The 24,316-nt window shown below is 37.3% G+C and overlaps 1 protein-coding gene across 1 annotated transcript in view; it reads right to left on the bottom strand.

Moving 5' to 3' along the window:
* The window catches only part of LOC113677613 (laminin subunit alpha), a 35,951-nt gene that overhangs the window by 6,345 nt on the left and 5,290 nt on the right, over positions 1–24,316 (bottom strand). The window contains exons 6-47 of the mRNA XM_089202712.1: positions 24,007–24,125; positions 23,652–23,742; positions 22,635–22,738; positions 22,242–22,347; positions 21,772–21,933; positions 21,300–21,399; positions 20,826–20,901; positions 20,015–20,456; positions 19,215–19,358; positions 18,546–18,682; positions 18,369–18,433; positions 17,663–17,813; positions 17,075–17,215; positions 16,529–16,612; positions 16,150–16,245; positions 15,595–15,690; positions 15,383–15,466; positions 15,144–15,274; positions 14,693–14,804; positions 14,357–14,476; positions 13,702–13,826; positions 13,134–13,214; positions 12,850–13,043; positions 12,249–12,355; positions 11,312–11,489; positions 10,612–10,758; positions 10,234–10,388; positions 9,421–9,525; positions 8,997–9,108; positions 7,675–8,021; positions 7,257–7,373; positions 6,574–6,734; positions 5,975–6,113; positions 5,328–5,439; positions 4,690–5,016; positions 4,110–4,264; positions 3,252–3,538; positions 2,933–3,086; positions 2,435–2,553; positions 2,134–2,302; positions 1,009–1,286; positions 520–676 (exon numbers count right to left, since the gene is read on the bottom strand). Of these exons, the coding sequence (XP_089058838.1) occupies positions 520–676; positions 1,009–1,286; positions 2,134–2,302; positions 2,435–2,553; positions 2,933–3,086; positions 3,252–3,538; positions 4,110–4,264; positions 4,690–5,016; positions 5,328–5,439; positions 5,975–6,113; positions 6,574–6,734; positions 7,257–7,373; positions 7,675–8,021; positions 8,997–9,108; positions 9,421–9,525; positions 10,234–10,388; positions 10,612–10,758; positions 11,312–11,489; positions 12,249–12,355; positions 12,850–13,043; positions 13,134–13,214; positions 13,702–13,826; positions 14,357–14,476; positions 14,693–14,804; positions 15,144–15,274; positions 15,383–15,466; positions 15,595–15,690; positions 16,150–16,245; positions 16,529–16,612; positions 17,075–17,215; positions 17,663–17,813; positions 18,369–18,433; positions 18,546–18,682; positions 19,215–19,358; positions 20,015–20,456; positions 20,826–20,901; positions 21,300–21,399; positions 21,772–21,933; positions 22,242–22,347; positions 22,635–22,738; positions 23,652–23,742; positions 24,007–24,125 (6,287 nt within the window). The remainder of the gene's footprint in view (positions 1–519; positions 677–1,008; positions 1,287–2,133; positions 2,303–2,434; positions 2,554–2,932; positions 3,087–3,251; positions 3,539–4,109; positions 4,265–4,689; positions 5,017–5,327; positions 5,440–5,974; positions 6,114–6,573; positions 6,735–7,256; positions 7,374–7,674; positions 8,022–8,996; positions 9,109–9,420; positions 9,526–10,233; positions 10,389–10,611; positions 10,759–11,311; positions 11,490–12,248; positions 12,356–12,849; positions 13,044–13,133; positions 13,215–13,701; positions 13,827–14,356; positions 14,477–14,692; positions 14,805–15,143; positions 15,275–15,382; positions 15,467–15,594; positions 15,691–16,149; positions 16,246–16,528; positions 16,613–17,074; positions 17,216–17,662; positions 17,814–18,368; positions 18,434–18,545; positions 18,683–19,214; positions 19,359–20,014; positions 20,457–20,825; positions 20,902–21,299; positions 21,400–21,771; positions 21,934–22,241; positions 22,348–22,634; positions 22,739–23,651; positions 23,743–24,006; positions 24,126–24,316) is intronic.

Raw genomic sequence — 24,316 nt, 5'->3', positions numbered from 1 at the left:
GGAAACGCGCCAAACAGGCAGGAAATCTTGTTAGTTTGTGGTTTTATGCTCTTTTCTTATGTTCTGAAACAGTTGATTATAACAAAAGAAACATTCCAGGTGTTCATTCCCGACTCATTAAAGGTGTTATTAGGATTCTTATTTTGACCCTTCGGCAGTCTCGTCCACTTAGTAACTAAATGCTTGAGGAAACAATCAACTAACCTTGTTATGGAAGATGAAAAGTCACAAAATATCTTTCAAGTTTACATTACAGTTTATTTAAAAGCGACTGTGACATTGGTTGACTTGATCGCTCGGGTAGTGATTTACGCTTTTCAGATCAAACTCAATGCGTGACCTCAAAGTTGTAACTTCAAATCTTTTTTCCTAACCCGTTGGTTTAAAGGCGTGACGATCTTAACTGAAACTTATTCAAATAATAACCTAAACGTTTTTCAAATAATTATTGAACGAACATTTCTGTGATAATTATCTAAGAGTCAAAGTCTTCCTAGTAAGAGAGTAGACTTCACTTACCACAGGAAGGAGCCCCTTAAAGCTCACTCCCTCCAATGACAGATTCATATTGGCGTTGTTGAGTGGTCGGGTCATCAGGGACCCAGAAAGAGAGCTACTGATGTTGACATACCGTAGAGCCCCAGCAAATGGAGAACCCACAGGAGCACTGATTGCGCTACAAAGAATAGAAGGATATCTTGTGAATGTAAGGAATTTTTAAAAATCTTATGAAGGACATTATATAAGGATAGAAAATGAAGGTGATCGCGTCTAACGTGAAACTGATGGGTGTAAACGAGTTCTTAGCTTAACAAGCATTTTTCCAACAACTGAAAAAAAAAAGCGTCATGGCAGCCTGACGGAATATTGGAATGAAAACCAGGAAATTGATTTACTTCCATTTAAGGCAACAAGTATTATTGTAGAGAATGTAAAGATAATTTGCTCTTGTCGCATGTTCCGACAATGGAGCTTTCGTAAAATATCTATAGATGCAAAGAAGCTGACCTGTTAGGATCTTTACCACCAAATAACAGAGCCTGTCCATCCGCAAGATACTCAGTGGTCTTTGTCATTATTGTCACGTGATCAACTGCTCCACTGTCAGACGGACCAACAGGTCTCACGGCCAGACTGGTATTTCTGAGACCGCGCACCACATGCACCTTGTACCAGCGGCCATCGCTATAAGAGTTGCTATTACTGTGTACAGTGTACGTGCGGTTGTATGTTTTAAAGAAAAACACTACTCTGCTGTCGTTTAAGTACACTCCGTATGCGTAATTCTGCAAAAACACACACACACAAAAGGTCAGTGAAAGCGATTCACCAAAAAAAATAGCGGTCATCTCAGCCCCTTCCCTCCCCTCCCCCTCCCCTCCCCCCCTCCTCTCCAAACAAAATCACATGGATATCATCCTTTAGTAAAAACTACTCGGTTACTGAATTTCTAACCTTCTGTTTGGCTGTGCGGAAATAATTCAAAGTATGTAACGGAAAATTGAGCAGTTTTTATTTGTTAAATGCGTAACATTAGTTGTTTACATGTTGTGATAACACTTGCGTCAAGCAAAAGTTACTTATCTTCCGGTCATTGCCAAAACAGATAAAAGCTAGTTAGTACAAATGTTTTTTAGTATGCGTTTTAACTAAAACCATTATTCTACTCAGGCCTGCCGAATATTAGATTATTATTATTATTACCAGCTTGACTTTACGCGCCTCGTTGGTTATTCATCATCTCATAATCGACTTACCCACGTAGAATAATCGTTAAGCAAACGAGTTGAGCTTTTAATTCTATTTGAAGCCGATGGATTTTACAATGATCAGGATCATAAGACGCCAAGCTTATGACGCGTCTTATTAGGGGGGCGAGTTAGAGCTACATGTTTGCAATCGTTAAGCCACCATTTTTGATTTAGGTGCAAAAATCTCTTTCACCTCTCACCCTTTCCCAGATCTAAGATGGTAAGCACGCTTTTTTAGGATGAATTACCGAGAACATACCTGCACTGTAAAATGGAGGCACAAAACGAAATACAGTGGTCGTGGAAGGTAGAGAGAACAAATTATGGATATCGGATACGTCAATGGGGTTATCTAGAGTACATCAAACATGAGCTGCCACACCTGTCCATTTAAGACGCCTGCTACAAACGCCGTTTCAAAGAATGTTCTGAACTCAAATTCCATTTTTGACTCCCCAGTGATGTTGAACTCTCCCATCGTCTGTTTCAAATGACCATCAGGTATACCGAAGAAGCTGCTTCCTGGAACAGTATCCATCTGGACTGCAGGCCTGTTAAAAGAAAGAGTAGAAGTTTTCTGCAAGTGTAAAGCACTTGGCGCCTTGTTCAGTTTATACAGCGACTGTGATACTTTAACCCAATATAACTAACACTGGCACTGCTGAATCGCAAGAGCGTTATACCTTCTGGAGCAGAAAGACCGATTTCCTTGCACCTCAACTGGCTCCCACAGATTCAGGGCCTCCTGATTGAGTACAACGTTATCAATACAGCCATCAAAGTACCGATCACTCTTGTTTACCTGCATTAGAAAAGAGTTTTGGTCTTAAATGAAGGATCGCTGTTATGTTAGTTTGAATTTCCGAAAGGAATAGACACACATGGTTAGAGAGTTCCTTCTTCGTCTTATATTCCTACTCGCTCTGTTTTTGTTAATCCTTCACGTTCTAATATCAGTGTTCATATTCTCCATACTGTTCCCAATACATCGCCTAAGGTACTGACAAGAAAAATTTGTTCAACAATCAAGAGGTTCTTTAGTTGGTGATCATTTCCTTTATTCTCATGACCTTAATATGTGATTCAGGGGTGATATTGGGAGGAGAAATTAGATGCTGGTCATTCAGAGAGTTGCTGCGCAGTTATTTCAATGAAACGTTCAAGAATTTCATTTCACCTACCATGACTCCATCCGGAAGACCTCCAATGTGAACGAGATCATTTAAGCGGAAGTCAGTGTCGATAACTGAGGAAATTGTGTCCGAATCGCTCTCGTAAGTCCGACTAAAATTTCTACTGTGGTCTGTCACTGTTAAACGCCCATCCGTCTTGTATCTATTAATAAGAAAACATATCAGAGGAAAAGGTTATTATAGAGATATATTGCTGTAACACGAGGAAGAAGAGTTTACTAATTACAGTGTACTGATTTTCCTTCCTTAGTTGAATAGCGTTTCATTTGGAAGTAAGGATTAACAATTGACTGACAACGTTACTGACCGGGTGGCGTAGGCTGTGTACCAGTGCCCAGGCCTCACCGGCACTGCCCAGTTGGTGATGGTTATTGGTCCTGTGCCAAGGGTGTACTGGAACCTAACATAGGACCCGGCCTCTAGAGTCACCGCCAGTGCGCTATTAGACTCATCCGATAAGTAAAACAGTGCACCCTGTACTCGTGTCGCTCGGAAGTCCATTCTTATCTCAGTGTACGTGGTCTTGTTTATTAAGCGGGATGTTGGGTTATACCGCACAACCGTGCTTCCTTGCACATTGAGAGCGAGACGAATCTACAACGTAGATAAGAATTAGTAAGATACAGACTTATTGTTGGAAAAAAATTAAGTGAACAGTTTACAACAACTTCTGGCTGAATTTTTGTCTTGAACGAAAAAAAAAACCCACACACAAGCGAAAAAACATTTCATCACAAAAAAACATTAAGAGGTAAAAGCGACTGAAGACAATTTTCAGTTTCAAGGACTTCCAATCGCAATAAAGGTCCAACGCACTAGGTGTACGCCCTACAGCTTTACTACGAGTTCTAATTCATTGCTGGCTACATACACCTTGTTGTGTTCTGGTTGTTTCTGACAGCTTTCTTTCAGTATGCAAGTAATAAATAGCATGGGAAATGGTCACAGAATACAGCCGCACCCTGCTACTATCCTTTGTCGAGGGCGCAGTGAACAATAAGAGCTACCCGAGGAAAGAAAATAGTCCTTCAATCGAACCTGTAATCAACCATTTCCTAGCAAGAAAGTTAAACAGAATTGTGCCTTATATTTCCTTTTTTTTTTCGTTGTACTGATTAGAATTTGCATTAACTCTTCGTCAGGTTAACAGCGCATTCTGCGTTACCTTGGCGACATATTCTCTCGCTCTCCTGAGCTTTTCATCCAGTGCTGTCATGTTTTGTTTCAATTGAGCTTGTAAGGAAACTGTTATATTCCTGAGACGATCGGATTCCTGTACCGTGTCATCCACACTGTCCAATGATTTACTAGCATTTTGTACTGTATCAGAAAAAACACATTAACGGCAACGCTTTTTCTATCAGTTCCAACTATGGGATATTAACGCTTCCCTCCTGAATGTTACGTGATGACAATTCTTACTTTCAAAGCACATGATAGGGAAATCAAAAGTGGGTGTTGAGGGTATTTTTGGAAAAGACTATTGCTAATTTCAGGGAAAGCATAAACGAAAGCTAATAATAAGCTTACAATCCAGTCACTGAAAATTGCTTTGTTTACTTCTTTTACTGTGAATTGTGACATTTGGTTAAAGAGAGTACCCCACCAAGAGCTCTCTTGCTCTCTGCAGTCATTTTGAATCAAATTTTAACTTATAAAGCAGGAAAGTGAGAAATGGAAAATCATGTATTGAGAATTTTCAAGAAGTACAGACCTACTACTGATCACATAAACCACAGGCTTACCATTATCAAATGCCTGGTTCATCAGCACAGCAGCTCTCTCCGCTGACTGATTAATTGACTGCATCCTTTCCTCGAGTCTATCCACTTGATTCAATAGGGCTGGTACGCCATCATTAACTGGATTAGAACGATACATCGCCTCTTCGAAATTATCAGTGGCACTCTTGGAATCAAAAACGATAGAGTGAGAATTGCTTCCTACTTCAGCAGCCTGCATCAGTAAGTCTCGGCTGGATAGCAGCGAACTATACTGAGCATCAACTGACTCCCCAGTCATTACAGCATTCATGTATGTCCGGTTTGATGATGTCACATTCGCACGTAGTCCTGAAAGTAAAAGATAAATGTGTTACCTTCTTATAAGGAAAACGCGAATTCCTCTCTAACACGAAGAGAAATCTGTTGGAAAAAAATAAACGAACAAAAAACCAAACAAACGTAGATACAAAAAAATAAGGATTAATACTGAAGAAGGGAAAATAATGTAACACAATTACTTATCTCACCTACTCTTGTCCCACGTTAGAACATAATTTCCGACCCCGATGTAGGGCTTTTGACGCACTTACAAAAGTTGAATCAAATAAATAACAAAATAGTGCACAACTGGCTAGCAAGCATTTGAGTAAGATGTTTACCTGGTAAGTTTATATCTCTGTCTAAAGTTTCGTTCAAGAGAGTTTCACTCTTATCTCGAGAGGAAGCAACTCGTGTTTGAAGGTCAGAGCTTACTACAGTGAGGTTCTCGAGCTGGAGGAAAAAAAAATAGAAACTAAAATTAAAATTAAACGGTCAGTGATACACAAAAATAAGAAATAAAATGACTCTACTTCTACTGATAAAAATGATGATGATGACGATGGTAATGTAAAGATGATGATCATGATAATGATAATGATAATAATAAAAAAACAATAAATGAGAGAGAGTTCACAGAGACGTAACAGAAATTCATAACTACAATTGGGAAATGGAGGAGAAGTCTGCCAAGACTACTATGATAAAGGGTAGCTTCGCGAGGAAGTAACTAGGACGTTGTCTTATAGCTCTTGATCAGTGGTTCCTAAGGCTAAAAAAAAATGCATCGTAATCTAGATCATGGGTATGGTTATCACTCTGCAGCGCGAGTAAAAAAGTTTCACTGTCCCTTGTTTTACCACCTGCTGTCCGCTGTGGCTTTTCAGCTCGAAAGTAAAGAAGAGGATAACAGTTTATTTGTTTTAAAAGACTGACCAGAAATATCATATAAAGCAGAAGATCAGGAAGTAACAATCAAGTTACTCACTCGGTTCATGATTTCCTGTAGCGAACTGTTCACTTGCTGTGAGGTTTCCAGTGACTGATTTCCCAGCACAACTACTTCTTCGAATGTTTTGATAGCATCCACTGCACGTGCCCCGTGCGCAAGAGTGTTGTTAAACACGCTGAAGGGAAAGAAGGTGACATGACAGTTTGGCCTTCACTTGTGCTTCCAAAATGGAAATGAGCGATAGTCGTGCACGGTTGTATGTGACTCGAGCGTACAGGCAATAACACCCTTTGCCATACCTGTGGCCATGTCCAGCTCCTCTTTAAAGTCTTTCCATAAAGTCTCTGACCATTGAGGAAGGACGTAAAATTGCACTTTGTTTGCTTTTCTCGTTCCTAGTTGCCGCACGGTTTTTAAGATTGTCGGAGCCTGATAATCAACACCTACGCAAAAACGCCGGAAATAGCCTTTCGGAAAATATGCCACGACCGCAGAGTAATTTTAAGACTTTGGCTTTTCCATAAGAAACCTGAGTAATAGAACCTGCATTGATTTTACAGCAAATAGGAAAAACAGCGTTGAGTTTTTCGACCAGTGGGTATTAAGAAGCCTAAGTTGTATCAGCACTCCCTTACCTTTGCCTTTCCCTGGCCAAGGCTGTCAAATTAGCTGCATGTTTAGTAGCATTTTCCAGGACACTTTGGTTTGCAGCAGACACCTCTGGACCCACAGCTGTTAGAGAGTTCTCCAGTGTATTCATGTCTGCTTGTAGACCACCGATAAGATCACTTGTATTCTGTAGCAAAAACAGTCCAACATCGTAAATAATCAATTATTCACCACAACTAACTTTTTATATGCACACGTTGTCGCCAGTGTTAAAAAGTATTCAGCAGGAACAATATTATCTACCATCTCGTCAAAAGAAGAGTTTCCCTAAAGACACAGCGATATAGAACTCACAGAATCCATGATTTACTAAAGGTCTATTCTTTCTCAAATCAATTTGTTTGGTGTTTCCTTTCTCTTCTTCTCTTTTTTTTAGTCCTCATATGTTTACCAGTTCGTCTCTTTACACCTGAAGAAAACCACAGCTCCTTTTTAAACTTTCCAGAGCCTGTAAAGTCATCTTCCATAAATAGCGAGCTAAATTATATTCCTTTTACATCATGCGAGTCCAGTTACTCAACTTTCCTCTTCAATCAACTCCGCGGCTTATGCACCTGTAGACCAAACACTTCCGCCAGCCATACAGGCTGCACAATATTTCCGTACTTTGTTAGAACTCAAGTCACTTGTGACAAACATTTGACATTACCTTGTAGTAGCTATGACCGGTTGAAACGTACTGGCTGCTGCTGTTTAAAATTCCAGTGACAATCTGAAGCAACTCAAAAGCATGATCTGTTGTGTTTCTCGCTTTATCAATTAAGTTCTGTAAGACAAAGTTCATCAAATTAGTATAGTGGATAAGTTGCTAAAGAAACTGTGGTGCTGCGATAATGCGGTTATCACAAGATAATAAGGTTTTTAATCAATTGAGTTGATAATTAATTTGGCCACCGTAAAGACTTTCTAAAGCAGACGTTTCACCCATTCGTCAGGGGCTTCATTGAATACCCTGTTGTGTGGTAAAAACTAGCTTGATACTTGAATAAGGTACTTTCGATGTTCAGCCGAGACTTTTAAAGAAAGGTCTATCGCACAAACAAAAAATTTGACGCAGTAGAACATACCTTAGTTTGGTTCATAAGAGCAACAGCTTCGTTGGTTCTATCAGTGATTGTAACAATCTGCGGTTTCATCAGATCAAACATTCCATTTGAGATCAAGTAGCTTCCTTGAGCCTGCAGCATGGTCTTGTTGAGGTTTTCTGACATGTTCTTATGAGATGTCACATTGTACTGTGCTGACATAGCAAGGCTGTGGGCGGACTCCACCGACTGAACCTCCTCATCAACTCGCTGCATTTCCGTCTCATACGTCTTATTTATAATGCCATTTATACTTCCTAATACACTGTCTGCATGGTCTCTCAGCTTGGTCAGTTGATCCAATATTTCAGTAACAGTACCATTCAATGCTGTAAGCGAAACACACACAGTCTTAAGTATTTAAACCTTTAATAATTCTTCAAAAGAGAGCTATACGTACCATAACTTTCTCAAAACCAGATGAACAATCTGAGCCTCTCTTTAAGGAATTAGAGATTCTTAAATTAACTGATCTTGTTATCCTTCACAATGCACTTTTTATGTATCACTATTACTATAATCTTCTTCCATGTTCCTTAACATTTAAAAACAAAGTCAAATTAAACATCTCACAGTCTTAATGTTCATGAGTTTTCAACTGGTCTCTTCTTCTTCTTCTTCTTTTTTCTTTATCTTATTTTTATTTATTTATTTTTTGTCCTCTTTTTGACCGATAATTTGCTTTGCTCAAGCTTTAGTGCCAACTACATTATTTACTTTTACTCAGCTAGATTAGCTTTTCAGTTATTCTGAGTAAATGTTACCTTTTTTGTATTAATATATTATGCGTGTAAATTAAGTTTAACTTCTAAATTTGGTAATAAAGCTTGTTGTTTAATCGTAGATAACATCAGCTTAGAAGTTCAAAGTATAGTTGCTTTAATTTCATCAATTTCCAGTAAAATTTACTAAAGCAGTATCCACGCCATGTAAAAATTTACCCATTTAGAAACTACGTAACGAATGTCATTGTCCTCACTGTCCGCCTCTGCTTTTAGCTAAGTATATGAAGACTGTTCAAGGAAATGGAACATGTTCAAAATTACCAGTGAAGACCATAAACGTGACAAGCTAAACTAGTATGTCACATGATTTAGTACAACAGTGGATAGCACTGAAGGCCGAATATCTTGTGCTATTCACCTCTGAGCAACGCGCACGGGATTTCCTCGGAAAATATTTACCTAGTAGTCTCCACTAACCACAGACACTGAGATAAATAGTAGATAATTCACTGGCTACTTCAGCGAAATTTCACTAATGTAAATTTATAACACAAGTTACGCATAGTGCGTTGTACTGACCTGTTACGTTGTCTTTCGAAGACTGAGTGTTCGCATTTAATTCTTCAATCTGGAGTAACTCGCGAGAGACGATGGATGTCAAATTTTCGCTTTCTTGTGATGTCCTTGTCAACTGAAGGGATATTAACAGCAGTTAAAATCAGTTTTTGTCAGAGTATTAATGGCGGGATGAAGGAAAGGAACTCAGTTCCCCGAGAGAACTACGATTGCCTTCACACCGATAAAATTCTCTAAATCTACAGAACTTGTGTTGGTGTAGACCATAAACATTGTTTTACGTTCACTTATGAATATCAAGGTGTTAACAAACAGATAAACTTCCGACACCCCTTCAGAATTGATGACTGGATGCCAAACCAACTGAGCAACAGAAAAGCTATTGGCGATAGCTAGATCGTTTTTTGTTCAATTTTCAGTATCTTACCATGTCTTGTAATTCGCCGACAGTTCTGTTTGGAGTGCTCTTTTCTAGTTCAGTTATGTTTTGAAGAAGGCCTTTCACCAATATGTCAAATTCAGCTGAAGATTTCTGCGAAAAAAAGAATCTATGTTAAGGCTCAGTGTAAATGTACCAGATTCAAACGTATCTATCGACCTTGGACCGTTTGGACAGGAGTCTAGCAGATTTTACTACTGCCTACTTGGTTACTGAATCAATCTTTACATGACCACTGATGAAAAGTTGACATGCATAATTCGATTCTTTACAGTGTATCTGATGCAACTAGGACATCCAATCAGAGCAAGGCCTGTTCATACTCGACAATACAAGCCCCGTATACTCTTTGGCAATTTAAATTTGAGTGACACCCTATTCACACAGCTTTGGTTTCCACTTATTTTCCAACAGCCAACGACCCCGTAATGATTCCAATTCATAAAACCTATGCGAGCCACAAGTATGCGAAAGTACTTTGTGATCAAAGGTTTAGTGTTCACATTTACCCAACAAATTAGTGGCGTCAACACATCACCGATAAACAAAAAAAATGAGATTTCGCTGACATTCGATCGGATGAAATTGAAAACGTCGGACTTTATAAATTCAGTTCTGCCCTCTAATTGGCTTTTTACAAATTGTCCTGATTGGCCCGTTTCCAGAAGATGCACTGAAAATGTACTGGAGTACTTTCACGACTTCCAGAAAGAAGAAATCCTCTTTACACACTGAAATTCCGTGATATTATATTTTTGAGTCCTTCAATTGCACTTTGTAAAGTTCCACAAACAACCAAACCTTTGCTTCAGCGATAAGACCCTCGACTTCCTCTAGCTCGGGCCACAACTTTTTTAAGTTAGAAACCGTATCAGCTTTCTGTTGAGCATCTTTCAAGATTGTTAGAGTTGTGTTAAGATCCCCTTGTAAACCAAGTCTGGTGCAACGTGGACATGCTGTAAACAGAACGAAATCCTCGGTTGTTATATTAGCCTTGTAGAAAACATCGACTACTTATATCTTATGGTAACCCAGCTTGTGATTACAATTTGATTTGTAAGAAAGGCATCTTTTTCATCATCATCATTTTTTACTGGCAAGGCTTGTAGGACTTATCCTTTAAGTAAATTGTTGACTTGGTTTTCTGAAATTTTACTATAACGATGAAACTGTACTCACGGTCACAGCCATCTCCTGAGAAGTTCGTATGCTGTACCATGCATTGGTCACACACTCTACTTGTTACGCCAGGTTTACAGTAACACTGGCCTGTTGTGCGGTCACATCGCGTGTGATTGTCTGAGCCAGTGTCATTGCAGTTACAATCTGAAAAAGAGGTGCGAAATATTGTTAGAACTTTTGGATTGCTCGTCTTGAAGAAAGAACACACCATCAGCAAATAACAATCTTTGAATTAACTGCCAACTGATGAATCCATCAAGAAGATATAATTATAGAAAATAAAACAAAAACAAAGCAAACAAATAAAGTGAAAACACATGAATTCCTTGCTCCTTATTTGAAGGAACCATGTTATGTTTCTACATCTCGTAACTTCCGACTGAGTTTTTCAAGTTTTTCATTTGCAATCTGTTTTAATCTCGTCCATCCTTAGCAAACCGATTATGTTTTAGAATTACCTCTTCCGTCTTTTTTATTTAATTGAACTATTATGCTGTACTTTCTTTAACTTAAAGTTAGATTAGCACAGCTAAAAAAGAACTCTTCGCAAGGCGAAATAGCTCCTACAATTATTATCAAAACACCCGGAGCCACAAGATCTGATGAAGATATAATACTTGACTGTTTAGTTTCTTTTTTCTATTAACAAATAACAATCCCTTCATGTTTACTTGATGACACGTAGCATGATCATTACCTTGACACGTGGCGTTAGGAAGTCCAAAATACCCCCACTCACACAGGTCACACTTGTCACCGAGGGTGTGGTTCTTACACTGACAGATTCCTGATTCATTACACTGAAGAGAGCTAGATCCAAATTTGTTACATTCGCAAGGTGTACATCCTCCTGAAGTAAAGTTATAGCTGTAGGGCTACAAACATAACAAGAAATCCTTCATAAATTAATTGCGAACACTATCCACGTTTACAAACACTGTTCTACTCTTTCATAGCCAAGATTTCAATATCAATTTTCCTAACTGTCCTTTTTACAATTCTTATTTTTTGCTTTGAGAATTTGGTGTTAAGTCAAAAAATTCCTCTACTTGAAATCTATCCTCTTATCGCTTTCTGCTCGAAAAATGTTTATACTGTAAGGAGAAATTACTTGTTTCTCGCTCCTGGAAGTTAAGGAGTAAATGCAAGCTCCATACCCTCAAGAGCTGACACAGTTACAGTGGTTTGTATTCATGTCAACCGTAGTTGAAGATAGATAAATAGTTACGACTTCACTAGTTCACCACTGATACTCAGTGACCAAGTCCGACCGCCAGAAACGTAACACGGCATCACAGACCACCCAGTTTTCACGAAGTGAGTTATGGTATTCAACCACTAAACAATCCTAACTTAACTAAAATGATGACTGCTGGTCAAACCGTGAGTCACTGCCACCGAAAACAGCCATTTCTGGGACCCTCTACACTCGCACGATCACCATACACGTTAGATAAAACTTTCTTCTTTTTCAAAAGCAAAAGACGTCGGAAAGACTTGAACGGATTTCTAAAAGTACACAGCCGTACATATTAATAATTGTGTTTTGATAAAACTTTTCCAGACTTTTCGATAAATTATAGAATCTTGTTAAAGAGCTAACTACTTTCTCAGAGCTACAATGTATTGATTACCTCGCATCTGGAGCAGTTTAGTCCTGTTACATGCGGTTTACATTCACATTGCCCGGTTACATGATTACAAACGTTATGATAAGCTCCAACACCATCACAGACACAAGCTGAAAATCAAAGTCGTTAAAATTATTAATAAAATTATTATAAATTTCATCCTTATCATTTTGCCCTACACTGTTTCTGAATAAAAAGCTCGATTTCAGTTGGCATTCGCATTGAGCAGACACTCAGAAGTAAAAATAGCTGGGCTAGATTTCTTATTAAATCCGTACGTCAAAATATAACTCTGATTAAATTCACATTCATACCCCTGTGCTAAGAAATTAATTCACCGTCAAGTGTACACAACTGGAGTCTCAAAGTCAGAAAAAACAAGGGAGAATGTTTTGGCGACACAATGTGGGACAAGCTGCAGTCGTAAATGAATTCGTGCGGCTGTGGCATAAATTCAAACAGGTTTGAATTTGTGTGTATAAGCGCAATGACTTATTATGGAATAAATACACATCATGGAGCAGTTTGCGGTAGACACCTCTCACATCAACTTATTATCTAATATAACCTGCCATTCAAAATAAGAAACACGTTTTTCAAGGACCTTGACACTGCTGTGCGGTAGCGTTTCCCCATGTTCCATTCTCACAGCGTTCACAGTGAAATCCAGTCGTGTTATACTGACAGTTCAAACACTCTCCAGTTGTTGTGTTACACACATCTGAATTATTGTTACACTGGCATCTTGAACAGTTTCCTCCCGGCATGAGTGGTTCGCCAAAGAACCCTAGCTGACAACTGTAACAAGACAGAAATGAGATTCAAGAAACGATGCTCCATCCATTTCTTCCATTTACGTGTTTATCTGAAAGTTCGACAAAGCCTTACCTTCCACAAATGTCTCCCTTGTATCCCTCAGAGCAGTTGAGGCACTCCGGTTGACCATCAGCTCCAGCTTTGCACAGAGCACTGAAAAAAAGGTAAAAAAAGAGAGAAAAAATGAAAGAGAAATCTTAGCTGCAATAACTCAGGTCTGTTACACCTGCAAGACAAGGTGAAGAGCACCGTGGCCTAACGGAATGAAACTGCCCTTCCTTTTTTTTCGTTCGTTTTTCGGTGTAGGGCGGTATGCGTCAGGGGCATAGCGTCAGGTTTTCTCAAGGGGGGAGTGAGGGGAGTCCTACAAATTTCCGCCGCCCTTACGTGAGATGGCTTACACCGCTGCTCTACCTTGTGTATCAGCAGGCTCGTATTCGATATCAATGCCACGCCAATTCCTCAGATTCCCCATTACCTAAGCCCCTAGACATTTAAAACTTTGACCATACTAACAAAACTTGCAGGTAATATCGCTTTTGGCGTTACAAACAACCATCTTGGTTCCCCTCTTCTTCTCAGAGTACAATTCACTTTACTTCCCAACATTATCATGTACTTTAAACTAATCTATACTCACGTGGTTGTCCGTGGTTCCTCACAGGGACATTTCTTGCAGTCACCAGGAGTTCCATGAGTAGCGTTACCATAGAAACCATCCAAGCAGATCTCGCAGTGAAAACCAGTGGTATTATGAGCACAGTTCTGATGAAACAAAACATGTACAAAGCCCTTTAATGGTGTACTCGCAAAATTTTTCATGTTGAAATAGAACTATGCTTTTTTAACTATCAGTGACTAAACTTGATACCCAAAATACGGAAAGTTTGACGAATAACTCATTCTTTTAGAAAGGCATAACTGTTGTCACTAGAAAAAAAGGAAGCTACATCTTCAAAAATCTATGCTGTAAAAAAAAATCTCATTGTTTGCCAATCAAGTCTAAGAAATAGAGTGCTTTTACAAATTAATAACGACGGCCAATCGGAAGAGAGGAAAATACGTTTAAGAGCCAATGAGACTGCGCGGGAAAACGCAGGCGACCAAGTCGTGATTGGTTTTAGTTTTGCATCTGATTGGTTGAAAGAGCGACACAAGTTTTCTGGACCAATCACTGAGCGTAGTGAAGAAAAAACAAAGATATCGCAAATTACTTTTGCCACTCCATTGAAAATTGCTCTATCAGTATAAAAAAACTAATATAAACTTAAATGGAGAGAAAACTGATTCCTTACCAAGCACTGTCCAGTGGCTGGATCGCAGTCTTCTGTGTGTCCGTTACAGTTACAAGGCTCGCACTTCCCAAGAAACATGTCATCTGACACATTCACTCTGTGATACCCTCTGGCACATCGCTGAAAATTAGTATAAAATATTGTAAACAAGTACTGTAATCACTTATGATGGGGCAAAGATGATACATTATGGTTCAGTAAATAACTGGACAAACAAGGAAGACTCTTAACCCTAACCCAAAAAATCCCCACAAGTCAGAGGAATACATCATGAGAAAGCTTCCTCGTACTACTAACTGAAAACTAGTCTGAGCAATGAAATCATTATTACGGTACCTCACACGACAAACCGGTATAACCATCTCCGCAGTTACACTGCTCTACATCATAAGCTCTTCCTGCATCTGATACCATTTCGCTTACGTCATCAATTTTAACATCACCAAGGCTGGAAATGAAATTAAAATTGCACTTTCATTTCACGATAAAAATTTTCAACTCAGAAATGGTGCTTTATGAAAACCATTGCCACTTTATGGGGCAAATGATTGTAAATGTAATTAATGTCAAAATGGTCTATATGTTTTGTCAGCATTTGTCATGTGAAAAGTGCTAGTCACAAGGATTCTGCCCTCTCTTGAGGGTTACAAAACCTAGAACAATTTGATTTTTTTCCCAAGAAGTTTAAAACCATCCTAATACAAGCACTAGCTACACTTGCCAAAGAATAAGCTAAATTACAAACATACAAGTAGTTTTTAAGTAAAATATTTGAAAGCCAACCGACCTTGTGAGGTATAAACCTTGGCCAGCAGAATAAAATGATGCCGTAATAAAGAGAGCTTGTGCCCTGGCTAGTACAAGGAGGAAATCTTCCCTAGACACTAGTAATAAGCTATCACTGTAAACCCAAGCAATCTGAGAAAAAAAAGGAACAAGTTGTGAGGAGTTAATACAATCTTCCTTTTAATTAATTTCATTAAATTTCTAATGAAAAAAGGTGATACTATTGAACAAAGAACCTACTTCTCTCATTGTCACAGTTCTTGCAGTTGCTTGGTCAGCAGATACAGCTGCTAAAGCATGCTCAATGGATATGTTTCTGATACCCTAGATCATACAAAATTGGTAAAAATTAAAGGCTAAGTACTTAACATCACAGATATCTAAATTATATTAGTTTGTGAGTTTTGCAGGCATAAATATTTATCACACAACAAAAATTATTCATAATTCACCTTCAAGATAACTTTTGGCTGTGACACAGCCAGAGTCCCATTCGCCAGTGGCTTGAAGAAAAGTTTAAAACTCATATTTCCTCCATAAGCTCCAATCTAAGGACAAAAAATTACAACATTACTATCATTCACTTGCACTGATGGGCATATTCCACTCATATCAGATGTTCAGTAAACTGTAATTTGACTTGAAAGGGTTCCTTCCTCAGACTAGGAATTCAGTTCATTCTTAGAAAAAATGCCTCAGTTTTGTCTTCATTTACTTCACAAGCATTTGTCTGATGACCCAGGGTTGTATGTTATATCTGATAGTAAAGGATCACTTCCAGTTATCATTAAGGCTTTCCCAATGTACTCATTCAGTTGTGAAATCATATCGCCAAAAACTGCAAAACTTGACACTTAGTTAACACCATATTCCTCTCAACTTTATCTGCTTGTTAAGTGTAATTAAAACTACAGAAATCATTCATAGTCTACATTTACATGACTAAAGGTTTCATGACTATATATTCTCTAACTGAATACAACATAACTCAGCACTAGTGTTCTCACCAGACTGTGATCAGTGAAGTTAGCACTTGCTTTCCAATAGAGCGTTTTATTAGTTGACACATTTGCTGCAATCATGGTTACTGGGACACTGTCATCCTAACAAAAATACAGATTTCAATGTAGGAGATTCTAATTCTGCTATTTAAACTAATTTTGAAAGATACTTTGAAAAAGCTAAAAGGGAAACATTGGTTATTTCTATGGGCTTAAGTAACCCCTTCCACACGAGAGATAAATACATGAATATGGCATCACAAAATACTTGCAGTCTATTCCCAAATAGAATTTCAAAATAACATCACTCAACCATGCATCCACATCTTAATTTGCACCAATCTCCAAATAGTAAAAACGCTTTTTTGAACAAACACTTTCTTACCATTACAGAGATTTGAGAGACTTCTATGTAGTTCTGGTTGTCAGTATATGATCCCAATTTCCAAACATTCAGGTCAACTTGATTCTAAAGCAGTTAACAACAACTTTCAGTCATAGTTAAACATTTACCATACATTGTAAGTTCTTTTAGATATTCCTTGCAAAATTACATTTAGGTACTTATCAAACAATTCCATGCATCACATTTCTACAAGGCAAAATTTATGACCAGGAAAATGTCACGTTTACCATGCTGTCAGAATGATTCTAAGAAGTGGCAGAGTCACCAAATAGTTCAACTTACAATTAATCTGATTCCTTCAAAACTTTCATCGATTAAACATTGCTAGTCAGTAATACTCTCTCGTCATTTGCACTGATGGCACGATCCCATTATAAAAAAGATGGGAGTTGAATAATATTACACACTCAGGCTTTAAACACTTTGTAACAAGTCAACATCAAAGTACACAATGATTTACAAGGGCAATGCAGTGAGATGATTTGCTAACATCATTGACAATCATAATCAGTGTCTTTCTTTCACCTTTTTTCTGTAATGTCTTGTACTGCTGCAGTTGGTACTGATTCCCATACACACACAATTTGTACATCCTTCAGGGTTACTGCTTGTCAAGTAGAAATACCCATTCTTACATCTGTCACAAAGCAAACCAGCTGAGTTGTTCTGGAGAAAATTAATCAAAATGAATCACTGAGTTATCAGGAAATGTATAAACACAGATTACTCTAGATGAGTTTAAAGTTGTTGCATTGGGTTTCTGTTCACCATTCATTATTTTCCTTTATGTAACAGGCGTAATTTACCCAGAGACCATTTTGATCACTACTGTATTGGCAATTACTTGGAGATGTTTTGGTGTCAAGCGACTGCCATCTTAAAACTACATCTAACAGAAAAATTTTTAGTTTCTTTGACAGTGCATAGCCCAGCTTATTCAATTGCTAAAAAAGGCTTCTGCACTAAATATTGCTGTGTTGTTTGAGCTGATAACTTTTCTTTATACAGTAAACACAGCAATAGCCTGTACGATTTACACTTGAATGTATATTAAGTTAAGTAAACATAAATGTATTTCTTCACTGAGGTAAATTAAATTTACACTGCCCATACCTTGCAAGGACACTGCTGGGAGACTTTGTCACACACTTCACTCAAACTTCCATTTCCATTACAGTTACATGGAGAACAACCAGAGGTGGAGAAATTTTTGTAGCCATTCATGCACTCAGTACACTTCTCACCTTGTACACCAGGCTTACAGCTATAGTGAGTTACAACAGAAAAATATATTGGTAAATACCTCACACTAACTGAGTTTGAGCCCCATACTGTAAGCTATGTATCCAAGTCTTTTTTTATGCACAGATTTATGGCCCAAGTACAAAGTGTGCAAGCCATAAATATGAGTGGCAAAAACAAGGTGCTATAACTTACAATATGAACCAAGAAAACAAGGTAGCAAATTTTTATTATATCCCTAGGTTTAAGAAGAGGAGGAAGATTTCCATTCAAACAAATCTTTGAATTTAGCAGACCATATGTAGTAAAAAATGGCCTGCTACATTGATATATCAAAGCACACATACTAACTGACACCAATTATCACGAGAAAGCTAATTAAAACTGACACTGGGGTTTCAGGTGAAAATTGATGGGAGCACTCCTAAAGACATTATAAGGAGCTCAATCAAACAAATGGGTTGTATTGGTACACGATCAGCTGCATGTTATAAAACATTTGCACAATACAGTGAAATGTGTTTTTATACTCAGAAAAGAAAATATGAAATTATGTACTATTATTTACATCTTCTACCTGCAAATCCCTGTGGTAAGGTTACACTGCAAATTCATAGATCCAACTGAGCTACAGTTACAAGCCTAAAAGACAAGTTTATGCCAGAAAGTTAATTTGAAAAATTTGGGTACCTTTCCAGAGAGCCAGAAATTTAGTTCAATGTTTCATCCAATGGGAAGCATGTAAAAAAATTACCTCACAACCAACTGTTTCATTCCATCCCCAAAATGTGTAATTACACTGATTGCATGTGCGACCAACAGTGTTAGGAGGACAGGTGCACTGGCCAGACTTAGCATCACAAATTTTATCCTCTCCAACACAACCACAAGCTAGAAGAAAAAAGAGGAGGAGATTGCATATTCTTTAAGGTATTATTTCTGGTGGTAATCAATCTTAAACATATACTTTATTCTACAAAGAAAAAACCTTCACATACTGCACATCATCTGAGTGAAAAGGAATTAAGTACAGCACAGTATACACACATCCACATGGGACAAGGACCAAAAGTGTCCTGATATACTGTTAGATTCTTCTTTCTATATTACCTGGTCTTTTCATGCAAACCACAAGAGTTCGATGTTCTATCAAAAAGCAATTTAACCCTTAATTTCAAACATTCTTTCTGTTGAAACTACACCCTAATGTTATTCATCAGGGCCCAGTTGCATAAAGGTGGGATAACTTAATCCAACGGATAAATCGTCATCCAGTGGATAAGTGATAGCATAATGTATTACACTATCCAGCGGATAGAGTTATTCAGTGGATAGCACTATCCAACCTTCACACAACCAGGGCCAGACTTTTGGGCAAATGTAACAATAACTAAGTCATTTAAAAAAAAGTGCACCTAATTACCTGAACATCCCCTGGAGGTGAAATTGTAGAATCCTGCCATACATTGATCACAGGTCCTTCCAGTAACACCTGGTTTACAGTGACACTGGCCACCATACTTTTGACAGGTGCTATTTACCGAGCCTGTCATGCTGCAATTGCATGCTGGAAAGTAACATGCAAATAGAGCAAGTTAGTAACGCTTTAGCAAGACTAAAAAAAAAAACAAACAGTTGCTTTTTCTGCCTCAGTTCACAATTAACCAGATAGACAAATACAAGCTGACTAGTGAATCCTTAAACTGCATCTATAGGGCAAACTTGTTTACTGTAAAATGTACATGATAAGTTTCAAATTATTCCTTGGTTTAAAAAGTTAAGAAAGTAAAATTTAAACCTTGCCATATTGCAGGGTAATGCATTCATTTGGTTTGCTAGGTAGCAATGTATGATTTTAATTTGGTTATGTCTTGTATTCCTGGAGATCATGCACAGGTTAAACGTGTGTGTAGCTACCATTTTGTGTTCTGGACAGAAAGGAGCATTTTATTGGTTACTTTTTTCTTTTAACAGAGCTGAAGCATTTTCATGACTGTCACTGTATTTTGTTTAAGCCAGAAATGTCACATTCTTGGGAAGAATTTTTTTTTTTTAACCCTTCCTCTTAATTAGCTAAAAGTATACAACTCATTGTATTGACTGTCTACAGCTTTGGTTGGATGCAATCATTAATAATTCTAAATTTTTGCAAAATCAGTGCAAAATATTGGCCTACTTTCAATAAGCAATTTAACATTGCTTGAAAAATGGAAACAGACATACCCAAAGCTCCTCCAAGGTAGTCTACCGTAAGAGAGAAAACTCGTGCAAGGCAGAACTCCTTGACAACTCCATCTCCCATGTTGTTATCTAACACAGAGCAATTTGCCAAGAATTCTGGTCCCGTTGAATTGTTTAATAATGTTGCTTGGTAGAATTCTTGGGGGATAGCTACAACTTCAAGGGGTTTAAAATCAACCACTGATGCAGGATAAGTGACGTTGACCACTAGAGTACCAGACAGAGACCTTTCTCCAAGTACTGCAGACAGATTTTGATAACATTTCTGGGCACAGCTGTCCAGAGAGACTGCAACTATGGTAGATTCCACACTTATCATAACAGTAACTCTTACTGCGCTGGTGTAAGAGAAGATGAGGGTAAATATACCAGTGGAGTTCACTCCTTGAACGATATCCACTGATGCTGACCACGTCTTGTTGCCCTAGAACAAACAGATAGTAAAAACAGTTTTAACTTAAAATTGCATTTTCATGTTACTTTGCTCTCATCAGAGAAACTCTTTTTATTTTGCAGTTAAGCAAATGTTTTGCTCTTGGTGGTAAAAAGTGTTGTTGCTCAATCCGCAGAAGATTAACAAGGAAGGATTAGGTAATATTTTAAACTTTCATTACTACCTTAGTAATATTAACAACAATCATACCAGACAAAATTGTATAAAGTTGTAGCCAAAGGTTTCTACTCAGTATCTTACACTCCAATGCAATGATGGCTTAATCCATACCATTTTTTTTCTCACTAGAGGCATTTTGTGAATACTGTATACAATATAAATGATTAAAAACATAAATACCTCTTGAGAGGCAGAAATATGATATCCATGACTTCTGATAAAATGCAGGGTTGGAAAATAAAATTCATCCTTAGGACTGAAAGAAAAAGAAAAAGAGAACTTAATTACCTAAGTGTACAGTATTTGTTGACAGGTATTGACCCGTTCACTTACTAATTTTGTTGAGCATATACAGTGATAGCATTGAAGGTCAGCTTTATTCTAAAGCTTTTCATATGAACAAAAAATATATATATATATATATATATATGTGTGTGTGTGTGTGTGTGTGTCTGTGATTCATGAGGTGGGAGGTCTGTATTGGGAAAAACTGTGCCTGAGGTCTTGGATAATGATCAAGGCATACAGACCAACCTAGGCTGGTGAATAACATTTTTATTTTTTATTTTAATCTTTCTTGACAAAAAAAAAACAAAACAAAACAAAAAAAAACAAAGCATCTCTATCTTCTTCAGAACAGTAATTTTTCCAAACCTGTTGCATTGCCGCTGAGTAACATTAGCTTTGCATTTACACTGGCCAGATGCCTTGTTGCACACAGGTCCATAAGATCCACCAACATCACAATCACATTCTACCCACAAACCAACAAATAAAAAGAAATCAGTAAAAATTACCAGCAACTGATAACACTGAATGACAATAATCATGATTCATCGAAATTATCAGCCTTGTAATAACTGTTATGTCATAAAGATATTGATCAACATTGTGAGTATAAAAATTTAAAAGACTTAGCCCCCCTTTATTTCCATTGTAAAATTGTTGCAAAATTATCAATTGTTATTATCAATTTATTATTAAATTATCAACAGTTGCAAAGTTTTTTCCATACACAGTCATTGAAAATAAGAAGTGACAAAATTCTCAGAGTAAACATTAAACAAACTATAAATTAATTTAAATCAAATCCAATAGTTAACAATGAATGCAATTTATAAATCACCTGTACATCCATAGACGTTATCCTTGTGCAGGTCATAGTATGTATCTTTGCAATGCATACAATGCTTTCCTTCCACATTTTTCTTGCAAGTGCAATGGCCACTTGCACCTGGCTCACAAACATTGGAACCATTTACTGTACCAGGGGTGTGACACATACATTCTACAAAACAAACAAAATAAACAATCTCATTGGTACGCACACCTTATAACCAAGTTTAATTTTTCATTTTTTTTTCAAGTTTTTGGCTACATGCTGATTCCAAACTTGCTATAAACAAGGTTTTTACACAAAATGGTGACAGATGAAGAAATCACATCTCATTTGACAGTTACAATTGCAATATCCTTTGATACAGTTGGAGCACAGAAGTTTACATAAACAGTCCTTTAAAAGCACTTAAACAAGATTGGACAACCCTAAATGAATTACTATTAATGAAAATTTTTGAAAAAAAATTACTGCCTTGCCTTGGCAACCAGTAGGATTTTCTGTCGATAAATTAAAAAATCCAGGTTTGCATTGGTCACACTGTCTTCCAAAAGTGTTGTTTTTGCAGACACAGCTACCAGGTTCCTGAAGAAAAATTACAAATGTAGTGTTGGTATCAACAGTATGTTAATGTCACCATGGGCCTACTTTAGATAAACAGGCTAGCTTGTCACACATTTCCAAATTGCAATGAACCACTTTGTCAAAAAGGAGGAACTGCTTGCAGTCTAGTAAGAACACAATAGAAGTCCTAATCTAATCTCTATTTTTTTTTAATCTGAATTCAGAACTGAGTTTTCATAATATACTGCTACATCTCCTACCCAGGTCATGGTTAAGCAGTTATGTATTGATACTGACGATGCACTTACCATTCCTGGACGAAGAGGAACTGTATTCTCATCTCTCAAACAATCAAGATACAGCACTCCAGGGAGGGTTGCATTTTTTGTTCCTGCCACGCTGCAGTTACATGCTGCCAGGAGAAAAGCAACACATCAACTTTTCGACCATAAAATTATTAAAAGAAGCAACACTTGGTGAAAAAAAATCCAAATATATATCCAAAAAAAGATCCAATAACAGCATATAAAATAAAAGACCTTTGACAAATATAATTGTTTTCATCACTCATCATAACAACTATTAATGAGTGTACAGCTCATCAGTTGCTTAGTGTTCATAATTTTTGGTTTCATTTAAAATTTCATTAAATCAAATAATACCAATTGTAAGTATATACTACATATTTTACTGTCCGTAGAAATCCTCAGTTTATAAGTTTTAACAATATTATACAAAGCTCCTGTGTTTCAGTTAGGGCCAGGCACCAGGTAAATTGACTGGTGGTGAAAATGACTTTGCACAGCTGCTTTCAAAATTGCATTCAAAATAATTAAATATAAGTTACTGTCTCATATTTTTCTTAAAAAATATTTGAACTTATTAAATGCAGAAATTTAATGAGTAAAGGATTCTGTATTTGCATTTGAAAACAAATTCATCTGCTGATTGATGTATCAAAAAACAAAAACCTTTTTGGCAACGGGTAAGTTTCTGCTCCAAATGTGCAAGAACACATATCTGTAGTTGACCAATTTCAAAACTTTCCTGGAAAGCATAACTCTGCATATTAGCTTAGAGAGATAGAGAAAGGCCTGCTGTAAACCTTAATGAAACCTCTGGGTTTACACAACTATGTATCACATGCTTCATTGCACCAACATATATTACCATAATATCGCACAAACCTTTGTATAGTTTACATACATATTATGTATTATGTACCTATTTAGAGATTGCCATGCATTAAATATTCAGTTTTGGACATGTAACAGAGACATTAACAAAATCAGTTTTAAAAACAAAAGGGAAAACTAATGTAGTACCTCGACAAGCATCTTTGTCCCACTGCAATTTATTTCTTGGTCTGTAGAAAAATGGCTTGCACACTTCACAGTTAATCCCTTCAGTATTGTCCTACAAGAATGCAACAATAATTCACAAAATCAATTGTGACATATTCATCGAACAGTGTTGCAACAGAGAATAAAATATTTGTTGGTATGAGGTGTAAGTCACTCGTTGCCATCACTCTTGCAGCTTTGCAAACACACCAACTCTGGCCAGCTTTTGTGTGCTGCCTATACAGCCTGTATTTTGTTACAAATTCAAATAAATTTTTTCACAAGACTAACATGAAGCAGTACATGGTAAGGAAATCATAGGTAAAACAAGGATTACCTGACAATTTTGACAGACACCTCCACCAGAATAATTCCCATGGATGTTTAAACTCTTCTTCATCTGAGCTACTGTCTCGTTGTAAACACACACTGCACTATGGTTATGACAGTTGCAAACTATATCAAATAAAGAAAGAACAAAAATTGAGGAGAGTAATAAAATCTTCTTATTGTAATTAACAATTGGTTCATGCGTCAGCGTGTGTTCATCAAGATATGAAGCACAAGGGAAGTTTGGAGAGCATGAAAGATACGTGAGAGTTGCTCAAGGCGTAACCGAGAGCAACTCTAGCTTCTTGAGTGCTCTC

This window comes from Pocillopora damicornis, chromosome 4, assembly GCF_964200805.1.
Source record: "Pocillopora damicornis chromosome 4, jaPocDami1.2, whole genome shotgun sequence".
NCBI classification, from domain to species: domain Eukaryota; kingdom Metazoa; phylum Cnidaria; class Anthozoa; order Scleractinia; family Pocilloporidae; genus Pocillopora; species Pocillopora damicornis.
This window is presented reverse-complemented; position numbering and strand designations above follow the sequence as displayed.